Source organism: Eutrigla gurnardus (assembly GCF_963514095.1).
Source record: "Eutrigla gurnardus genome assembly, chromosome: 11".
Classification (NCBI taxonomy): domain Eukaryota; kingdom Metazoa; phylum Chordata; class Actinopteri; order Perciformes; family Triglidae; genus Eutrigla; species Eutrigla gurnardus.
This window is the reverse complement of record NC_139925.1, coordinates 4,888,618-4,899,894: the sequence shown is the minus strand read 5'-3', so window position 1 is coordinate 4,899,894 and position 11,277 is coordinate 4,888,618. Positions and strand designations below refer to the sequence as shown.

At 45.5% G+C, this 11,277-nt stretch overlaps 1 protein-coding gene across 2 annotated transcripts in view; it reads left to right on the top strand.

Annotated features, from left to right (window-relative positions):
- Positions 1–323: 323 nt before the first annotated feature.
- Positions 324–11,277, top strand: part of ptk7b (protein tyrosine kinase 7b) — a 67,037-nt gene continuing 56,083 nt past the window's right edge. For both annotated transcript variants that reach the window (XM_084020799.1, XM_084020798.1), the window contains exon 1: positions 324–973. In XM_084020799.1, coding sequence (XP_083876925.1) covers positions 862–973 — 112 coding nt within the window. In that variant the 5' untranslated portion in view covers positions 324–861. The remainder of the gene's footprint in view (positions 974–11,277) is intronic.

The following is an 11,277-nucleotide window of genomic DNA, read 5'->3' as shown; positions in this document are numbered from 1 at the left end:
TGAGTTAAATAAAAATGAGGTATTAAAGAAAAAACTTAAATTTTAAAGTTGAGTGTGCTCAAATAAGATAAGCAAAAGGAGGTAGACAAGACCTAGCAAGATACAAAATTAAAATAATATTAGACAATGTAATAACAATGTACGATATAATATCACTTTATTTAAATGAAACCGAAAATCAAAGAATGATTTCACACATGGGGGGAAAAAAACACGCTCTAACCTTTTATTTTGAAAGTCGTCGCAGGAAGTCACGTGTTGTTTCTTCCCACTTGACGCTGGTGGAGAAAAAAGGAATCACACACACACACGGAGCGAGTGGGAGGAAGCCAACTCGGGAACACGGCGGAGCAGCGAAACTCCTCTCCTCGTTGGAAAAGACCCGAAGTGGCCCGGCGGTCGGCGGCTCTGGACGCGGACGCAGACTGGCGGCGACACGGACCCGGCTTGGGATGAACCTCCGCGGGCTAAACTCACAGAAACCCTCCGCAGCGGCGAGCTAGCCTGGAAGTTTAAAGTTCGCTCCAAACTTTCGGCGGGGCTTCTTCTTCTTCTTCTCCCCTTGACTCGTTTTTGTCCGGCCGGCCTGTTCACCCGGAGCGTCCGTCGTCGTCCCCCCTCCTCCCCCCACATGTTTCTGCCTTGTTCCTGCTAGCCCCCCCTCCCGAAACAACCAGGTGAGACACCACAGGTAACGGGGACTAGTTTTTTTTTACCTGTGCACCCGGTGACGCGCGGATCTTTTTTTTAAAAAATTTTTTACGCTCCACATTTTTTGGATTCTTCCACCCCCCTCGCGCTCGTAGCCGCAGCCGGAGAACGTGCACCGGGGAGCCGCCGCCGAAGCACCGAGGACGGGTCATGGATCTACCGGGACAGAGCGAGACCCGGCGGAGGGAAGGCAGCAGGAACCCCGCAGCGGTTCCCGGGAGAAACCCCCCGGTGTGGCTCGTCGGGATCATCTGCCTCCAAGGTTGGTAACACGAGTCTTTTTGTAGTATTTCCATACACTCGAGGCAAAGTTTTAATTACAAACAGACCCCAAACATTGACCTCCATGTTTTCAACATAGTTCATAGGTGCATTACGTCATATCATAATAATAGTGAGTCACATCAACAGCTGCATTTCTCATTCATTACTTCAGGAAAAGCTTTTTATTAAGTTAAGTTAAACTATATTTTTGGGAGGGTCAATGGAGGAATGGGACACCCCTCCCCTTACCCCCCCCCCCCTCCCCCATTGACCCCAGTTTAATCCCAAACTGGGAAATTATTATAGTTATAGTGAATTTACATATTAATAGAATAACACTGTAAATACACCAGACAACAACACCTTCCAGTATATAACAACATATAAATACATACAATCTCTATAAAGCAGAGTGGGAAGTAAATTAAACTTTTACACTTGACATAAATATACACAATACAACAGCTGTTTGTGTATTCCTCCAGTTACACAGTAATTACATTTGTAATCTGCCCCGCGTGTCATTATTACCTTAATATTCCCAGAACTTCCATCCTCCCACACACACATCGGATCCTGTCTGATTCCCGTATTCATAGCTCTTATTTGTGTCTTTTATTATGTGTGTGTGTGTGTGTGCGTGTGCGTGTGTGTGTGTGTGTTTTAACCCTAAAAGAAAAAGGTAAAAGTTCATAACCTCTTCTTCTGCAGAAAGAGAAAGAAAAGCTTTTCCTGCCGTTTGCAGCACAGGAATGCTCCTTTTCTTTATCTCTTCATCGCGCCAGAAGATCGAGCTCATTAACTCGCCGCTCATCATGTCAAAACAGAGTTTTTTTTTTATCTGATGGCCACATGTGGACTGAAACAAACACACACACACACACACACACACACAAGCGCCGGGTTGTGTTTGCCTCTCTGCCTTCAGCACGGCTCTGATAGCCAGAGTCGCTGAATGAAAAAAATTCCTTTAAGTTGAAGTGTCTGTCTGTCACCCCCCCTCCTCCACCACCTCCACCCACTCCTCTACCACCCCCACCCCCCCTCCATGGTGCCCACTCTGGGATGAATGTGTGCTCTGTGTGCCGGCAGCAGGGGAGACGGGTTTGTGTTTATAAGACTCGTGAATAGAGCCAAGCCAGGTACTCTCATGACAACCTGGCATTTCACCCCCCCCTCCCCTCCCCTCCTCCCGCTTTCCAAATGTCCTATTTTTAAATGAATCCCAGAAATGGCGGCGAAACCCTTTTTTTATTTTTTATTTTATTCCCACATGAAGCTGTCCACACCAAACGCGCCATGTTTCTGGTCGGGGGTTTGTGTGATCTTTTTTTCACTCAAATATTTCCCCCCATCAGATCTTTTATTTTTAGTTGACAGTAATCATTCCGGGTTTTTTTGCTCACTCCACTCTTTTTGCTTTTTTTTTTCTCTTCCCCCCCCGATCTGGTTTCTATTTGTGGCGGACCGAAGCAGCTCTGAGTGGATAAAAGGCTTCTCTCATGGAGAGCTGATGTCCATGATGTTAATGCAGTATCTCCTCTTCCTCCATCTTCCCCCCCTCCATCACGGCTCCATCAAGCATTCCTGCAGTATTTACGCGTAGAAGTGTGAAATGTTTTAAAGTAACATCCTCACACACGTCTTTGATCCTCGTGTTCCACCCGGAGAAGTTATGCATTTTCCATTCACCCGTTAATAATTTGGATTTTCCCGTGAACAGACCGTTCCTCACCTCTCACGGTGGTGTCGAGGTGTCTGCATGCTTCACGATGGCGAGTCCGGGTTTTGTTGACGATAAGCAGCCGTAAAAACCAGATACTGTAACTAAACTGCAGCTGTGAAACCGCAGTGCATGAATGGATTTGTTGGGTAAACAAGCAGATGGGGTTTTACCCAGAAGATGTATAAGAGGAGTCTCATTGTGCTCCACCATGAGTTTGTAGTTTTTCTTTATTGGGAGAGGACAAAGCATATTATTGGTGCACTTTGTCTCTATTCTGGATTTAGCTAGAAGCTCGTTTCCACTTGTTCACCTCAAACATAGAGCGACATAAACCATTGGGATATCACATTGTAAAAAAACAGAAGATACAAGACATTGCATGAAATCGTGTCCTCTACTTCTACGTGAAGGTCCATGAAGCCAAATCTGCAGCATTTCTACCGTTACACCTCCTCCGAGCAGATGCCATGTTTTTATCCTATATTCTGTTGGAGATCCCACCCGCTGCTGCTGCTTTTTATGTGAAAATCCAAAACGTCGGGCTCTTATTAACCCTGCTGTGCCGGTCCCGGGTCTCGGATCCAGACGGGGGGGATGGAAGCACGACGCCTAAATAAACACAGGAATCATACGTTGTGAGCTGTGGCTGTTTACCGTCATGTGGCGTGCAACAATCGTGGAAAAGGAAATTATTCTGTGTAAACACATTTGGGTGGATTTACAATACAGAGCTGGGAGATTGGTGTCGGCTGTGCAGAGTGTCGATGCAGTAAACCGCTGTTACCCTATTCAGACCAGATGATTGATTGTTTTTAATCTGCAACTCTGTGTTTTTTATTTAATGGACTTAGTCACGAATAGCGATGCAGATGTTTGATATGACGTGAACATCATTGCAACACATAATACTGTCTACGAACGCCCTTTAGCTTTTTATCTCGCCGTGTTGTTAAAGAGGGAGGTGGCGGGTTGAGGATTATCGTGGTCAAAGAATTGCGATTCATGATTTTATCGCGATTAAAAAATGTGCTTAAAACTCTTACAATGGCAGCTAAACTTCCTGGAATCACGTTTCCTCAAATCTTTCAAGAAACCGCGAAAGCATATCGGATATTTTCTGAGATTTAAGGGGTAAATTTCCCCCCAATATTCAGGAGAAAACAACATAATGATTTGAATGGATGAAAATGGGCCAAAACTCACGGCAACGAAGTCCGGATGCTGATGATAATCTGATGTTTCAGAGCTAAAATCACGAGTATCTCCTCATTGCTAAATCCGATATTAAAGTTTAATTTTTAGGTCATTCAGAAATGTATTACTTAAATTTCACAAAATACCCAATTATGTACGACTGTACATATGTACGAATGTACGAAGAAATGTACGACTTTATTCACAGACATTTTTCTTGGAATTTTGTTCCCTTGGTGCAGTTTTTTGTTTTACCTAAAATCACTCAAATATGCGGTTATAAGAAACATTTTCTTGCATTGTAGCTTCTTTAGTGAAGATCGTTAAAGATAATATTTTAGACCTGTCAGCGCCCTCCTCTGGCCAAACTATGTAATGGCGACACGTTTCTGTTTCTCGCTATTTGTCTGCTGACGTGTGACGCTGAAACCGCTCCGGCTACAACAACCGGTTTAATCTGGACCATTTCCTTTCTTATAGTGACGTTAACTTCCAGCGCTGCTGTTCTGCTTTAGTACCGTTTATATTGTAGCGTTGTGTATGCTAAGGTGCACGTAGCTCCACAGAGATCCAATAAAAGTTATGGTCGACCTCCGCTGTAGACCTTTTTTTACGATATATCACATTATTACGATCCGGGGCCGTTTGATGGATAGCCAAAGCTAGAGTGGACAAAGAGAAGCTCCGAGCCGCGACAGGATGACGAATCGAGTTTAGATAATGAGAGCTGGCGTGTCATCAGAGGGGTTCGACTGGCAGCACAAGTTTGAGAGACTCGGGGAGGATTTCTCTTCCTCGGCTCCGGTTTCTGGTCATTTATCAGACCGTGTTTATTCAGGTTCAGGTGAAGCCGAACCTGAGAGTCCTCTTTTCTTTTTTCCACCCGGTTGGTTTCCTGCTGTTTGCTCTCGCTCCGTCGTAGAGGGGCTCTTCTCCCGGGGGAGGATCTTCTTGCACTCTCGTCTGAGGTTACAGTCATCACGGCTCCTCAATCTTCGTTTTGGGCTCCTTGTCAGTTCCACGTCGATGCGCTCGGTCTCCTCGGTGCTCTGGTCCTGCAGCCCGTGACCTCCAGAATGGATACGGGTCAGCCATCTTTGAAGATCTTTGAAGAGGAGCGATGAACCCCCCCCCCCCCCCTTCCCCATCGAGATCCAAGGCTACAACGAAACCACTGTGATTATTTATCACGGGTGTTATTTCAATTCATCTTCTTCTATTCATCTGTGAGGGGAAAAATGTCTGGATTTGAAAAGGATGTTTTTGGAAGACACTCCACTTATTTTTTTTCCCTGCATTTCAAAAAATGTGTTTATTGGATTCACTTTGAAGAAGTTATGGATCAGCAGCTGCAACACTGTGGCCGGCCCGAAGGAGAGATTCATGTTATTCATGTTATTATAACGATCGCTAATATTTTCCGAGCTGCAACATTAAAACGTCTGAAGCCGACCTGCTGATTTGTTGCAGGAAGATTTGAATCTCTCTTCTGTGGTCGGACCGGAACGTAATCCCCAGTTCAGAACGCCGCCGCCGGCTCCTGAGGCCGCCGCCGGCTCCTCGTCATCAGTAGAGCCAAATAAACAAAGAGGCTGCAAGTTGCTCACTTTAAATGATGATTACCGCGCCTAATGGTCGAAGCACTTGAGCTGCTGTGCGCGTTTGGCGGTTGTGTTGGCTCCGCCGTCGGGCCCTGGTGGTCGTGATTGGAGTCGGGCCCTTGTGGCGTCTTTAACCCCTTCGTTCCTGTGGTGGTCGGTCCGTCCCTCCTCGCCGTTTGCCAGTCTGGCCTGTTGTTTATTGACGTTGGTGTTGCTACACAGCTCCGTCTCCATGTTTGGGTTCCTAGTTTACTAGAAGATCTTTGTATTTTACCAAAGCGTAACCTCTGAAGATCTAATTCTAAACATTTGGGTGTTTTTTTTTTTTATGTAAGAGCTCATAATTCAACCGGCGTGCTAAGCTGCTACGGTTCATCTGCAACTATTTTGGTGATTTGTTCAAACGTTCAGCTTCTCCAATGTCAGGATTTGGCTGTTTTCCTTTTGTCATTCATCACAGTGAGCTGAACCTCTTTGAGGTTTTTTAACTGCTGGAGAGACCGAATGAGGAAATTTCAACAGGCACGTTACACTGTTTTACTGGCGAAATAAACAATTGATAATTGAAGTAATCGTTGGATGCAGTGAGGCATGGGACGATGACATTCATGTCACAGTTATCCAGATAATCATTAAAATATGCTTAAATGGCACTAAAACATACTGGAATCACCTTAAATGTTGCATATTTTTATTGTGTTACAGATGAAACTTGCATCTCTTTTTATGAAACAATCAAATAATCTTAAATCAGATCAAAAAGGATCCAAAATCCTATATCGTCCCGTCTCTAGATGAAGAGTTTTATTAATGCAAGCAATACACACTTTAGCTTTCACATTATTTTACTAGATTTAACATGTTTTCCAGCTTAGAGCTGTAAATTGCATTGTAGTAGAAAGTAGTCATGTGTATCCCATCTGGTTTATAACCAGTGAAGTCGGCGATCCTGATCTGCTGTTTGCTGGATCACTCATCTGCTCCCAGCGATAACCTGTGGCTTCATGTTTACTTTTAAAACGACGGATGCCGATGTTTTTATTGGTGTGCCGCCGCTCCGACTGTAGTAAATCCTTACGTCAACTTTCCCTCCGCCCCTTCAGGGCAGGTGTGAGGCCCCGCTGAGGATCCGCTCGCCTTCAGACTCGAACCAAAATCCCTGTTTTGTTTCCCACGTCGATGCTAAAGCATGCAGCGCTGCTGCCGCCGCATTCAAATGCATCCCATGCAGAAACGTGCAGGAATGCCCAACTTGGCGTTGGTGTGTGTTTTTTTTTGAAGGGGTGAAGAAAGGAGGCGAGAGAGGCGTCTGGCATGCCGTTGCATAATCCCAGCAGCCATTAACTCTTTGTGTCTCCGGGCTGAATGAACTCATCGTAGCAACGGGGCCACAGGCAGAGTGACACCAGGCAGCTCTCAATCAGGCCCCGGCTCCTCCCCTTAGGGAGGGGGGGGTGCCGGTTTAATGGGAAGGGCCTTCAGCTGTGTTTGATCTTCTAATGAATGGGGTCAGCTGCCTACATCTGACCCCGCGGAGGGCAGACGCTGTTTGGAGAGAAGATATTTACCTTCGGTAGTTTGAGTGTCGGTGCTCATCTAGGCTTTACTTTTAACATCGTTTGGAAAATGATCCACAAACACGAAGCTGAAACGCTGTAGTATGCACTCACCATAGAACAACTCACCATACGATAATATCACTATATTTTGCCCACGATAACGAGGATATATCACGATACCGCGATACACGATATATTGCAAGAAATCATGTAGGATATGCATCACGATATCGGTGTATCTGCAGGAGAGAAAATACCAGTGAGAAGCCAAAAAGCATGAATTAATCGTATATAATGTGGTTATTCACTGCATTGTGGTGTCTTATCTTAGACCCTCTTTACACTGACTGAACAGTGGGACATCATCTGCATATTTTAATACAAATCCCCTCAAAAAATGTATTTTTTATATCTATATTTGCCGCCAGTGTATCACGATATTTCGATACATTGTCCCACCCCGGCCCCCCTCAGTGTGAACCTCCTGGTCCTGGTACCCGACTAGACTTGGACCTCCTCTACGACGGAGCCGCCGTGATGTGTGACTCTAAGCCGACGGCTCCAACAGCTCCTTGGGATGAATGTTTTAGAGCTTTCCGGTTCCTTTTGAATCCACGCTCATGCATTTTGGATGACGACCAAGTGGCTGCCGGAGTTCTCAGGAAGAGGAGAACAGTCGTATCTTTTTCACTCGTTTTCCCGTCGGAGACATATTTCTTGAAAGCGTTTTCCTTTTTGAAATTGTCCCTGATGAAAACTTCAGAGTCATTTTGTTATAATTGGAGATTCCGTTGCGTTTTTGCAGCTTGAAGAAGACGTTGATTTATGCGATTTAATGATGTTATTGTGTGTTTACAGAAGATTCTGCAAAAACTGTAGTTGCAATTTAAGAATATTTGGTCACATGTGGTCTCTTCTCTATCTTTACTCTATCCATTCACTGTAACTGTTGTCTCAGCTGAAATATCTCCATGTGATCATATCATGTCAGAGCAGAAAAATAGAAAAACAAAATCACAAAAATGGACCCAGAACGTGAATACGCATCTCAAACAGCTATTTTTTCCAGTGGACATTCATTCATTCATTCATTCATTCATTCATTCATTCATCCATAGTCCTCAGTAGATGCATTAAACCAGGCAGTACTGCTGAGCTCCATGTGTCACAACGTGTAAAACCGTTTTCCTCCCTTATTACCTCTTTTTTCCAGGATTGCCTCTCCGCCGTTCGCCCTGTAATCAGCCTCCGACAGTGAAGTCGTTTTTCTGCTAGATTTATTTATTGGGGACGTAATCGCCACCGGCTGAAACCTCCGCTGACCCGGGGTCTGTTAAACCCCCGGACGATTAGACATGTCCTCTCCTGCAGCAGCATTAGCACATTATGCCCCGGCATTGTTCTGTATTAGCGGACGGTGATTACCAGAGAGAGAGGGGAAGCTTATTACACAGCCAGCATTGTTATTTCCCATGTTTTTGAATTATGTTAAACAACCTTCTGCTGCTCTACTCGCCTCCGCTTCACCTTCCTCCTCCATCGCTTCCACTTCGTTCCCAAACTAGGCCAACCCAATCCCTTTAAAACCCCCGTCCTCCTTTCGGCTGTCCTCTATCTGAACCTCCCTCGCGAGGCTGCGTTCAAAAAACCAGACTTCAGTGTTGTTTTTTTAATCATTTCTGACAGCGGGGATGGCACAGCGGAGGCAGCCTGAGTGTGTTTCTGCTCGTTGCTCTGTGTTTTTTGGGAGGAAAAGGGAGTTGAATCTGGTTCTTCACTCAGTTTCAGGGCTCCGACTCCGTATCCGTTGCCCATTTACGGCTAATATGTGTGTTGGTTTGTTTGATTGTGTCCACCGGTGCAACGAGGGGTCACAGGTCAGTCCTGTCACATCTGCTGCAGGAAGGCACTTCCTGTTTGTCTTGCCTTATTCCATCCGTCCGTCCACACGACGGCGTGATGATGTGAGGCTGCTGCTGTTTATGAAAGTGTGTGTGTGTGTGTGTGTGTGTGTGTGTGTTTTCAGTACTGCAGCAGCACTTCTTCCGACTGTTTAAACCATTAAAATGCTTATTCTGAGTTTCCGTGGAGAAGTTTTAGTGCCGTACGATCTGAAAAATGGTTTTCCACTGTGCTAAGAATAAGCATGAAGTATAAAGTGAACTGAATATCTACGCAGGCTGGAAAATGCAGACGGGTACTAAACTCAAAATGAGGGATGAAAGATGAATCGGTCCACCCTGTTGGATTTCATTGTTGCTTCATTTTAACGAGTGAACATGTTTGAACCAGTTTCATGAAATGACAGTAGAGACGAGTAAAGAGCACCTCTTTTAACATGAGGAGAAATAATTGACCTTTTATTGAACTCTAGTGGTTCAGTATTGTGGCTAGTGTGATTTATTCTCTCTTCTGTGGGTGATTCTCCATCATCATCATCATCATCATCATCATCATCAGCTCCTACCAGCTTCACTCAGCAATATCGTATATTTTGCCCACATTGTTGAATCCCCTCGGAGGCCAAACTCGCCACATAATAGGAAAATGGACGCGCGCCTCTACAATGGTGCGTCTGTGCAGGTGCAGCCGGCTGAGCGGCCGTGTTGACCGGGGACACCAGGACGGTGTTTCCTGTCCTTATCTGCCGAGGCGACGACGGATAGAAAGGCCCGTGTTGTGTCTGACAATCGACAATGGTCCCCCCCGGCCTCCTCCCCCGAGTCAGAGGAAGTGGATGTTTTCGTTGCGGTTGTTTCCTCCCGGTGATGCGTCAAAGAGGATGAGGATCTCCGTGGCGTCCTCCCCCTGGTCCATGCCGCAGCTTTCACCGCTGTCCTCATCCAGGTTAGGACCCAGACCCAGACCCTGTCTTTCCTCACTGGGGGGGTCTTAGCTATGTGTGTGTGGTCAGGATGGAGGGCAAACATCAGGTCTCCCTGAGGGTCTCCACAACAGCCTTGACAGGAGAAGGTCGACAGCTGTTTGGCTGTTGGTTTCCTGTGGACACGCGGGGCTTTCACTGCCTCTGGACTTTAGAAACGCCACACAGGACGGGTCGCTCTGCGTATGTGATCACTTAACCTCACAAAGAAACAAGTCGTTGTGTTGTAGTTAAATAATCGGAAATCATAAAGTCCTCCTTCAGAAATATAGGATAATAATAATCTAAAGCTCTATTTTTCTCACTTTTCACAATAAAAGTCACTCTTGACTAGATTTATGAGTATATCCATCATGCAAATTCACCACGATCGGCTTATTGTGATCACGATCTGCGATTAAAATCCAACATCGTCCCATACCTACTTTTCATATCTTGTGTTTCTCAAATAAGACACAGATTTTACCCTTTTTTTTTAAAAGATCTGCCTAAATCTTACACACCGACTGGCGATGCTTCATCCTGGGATAAAATATGAAGCGTATACATCGGCTGTGATGCCGTCGGAGGTCAACCCTCCTCTGTGTTTTTGTGAAGTCTTCCCTCAGAGATGGTAGCGTGCGTTTTTGTACCATGACTTCACCACAGCGGCTCTTTTCATCTCACGGATGGTTTCCAGGCAGACGTCTTACTCTCTTTTGTGTGCGCCTCCCGTCCCGTCACGGAGCAAAGAAAAGGTTGCAGTGAAAAGCTACACCGCTGCCTCCCCCTGCAACCTTCGCAGGTCCATCCTTTTTAAAAACCAGGTCAGATGACACCCGAGCCCCGGGGTGCAACCTCCCCACCGCTCTCCTCCTCCTATTCACTCCCTCACACACTCTGAACGTTGATGTTGACTTTGGCGGGGCGGAGAGAACATGTCATGTTCAAACTGTATGTGTGCTGAGTGACAGTGAAATGCTCCGGACAGCATTCCTCACGTGCACAGGTCAAACGGGAAAGTGTGCCGTGTGGGAGCTGTGGGGTTTCCCTGTCCGTGTGTGTTCGAAGGGGCGGTGTTAATTAATATGAGCACAATCGTTCATATTCAGCCTTTCGACTCATCTGAAGTTTTCTGGTGGGTTGATTTTAAAAAAGGAAAACAAACAAGCAAACATGCATTAAAGATGCATTTACTCAAGGTGGGAGAAATAATCGATTATTCTTTTTTTTCTTCTCTTTTTTTTTTTTTCTTTTGGGGAAGTAATGTAGCACATCGACTGTAGCACACAAATAGGAATTGGTTTGAAATATTTGAAGGAAATATTCTCATTTAATAATGGAATCATGAGGTGATTC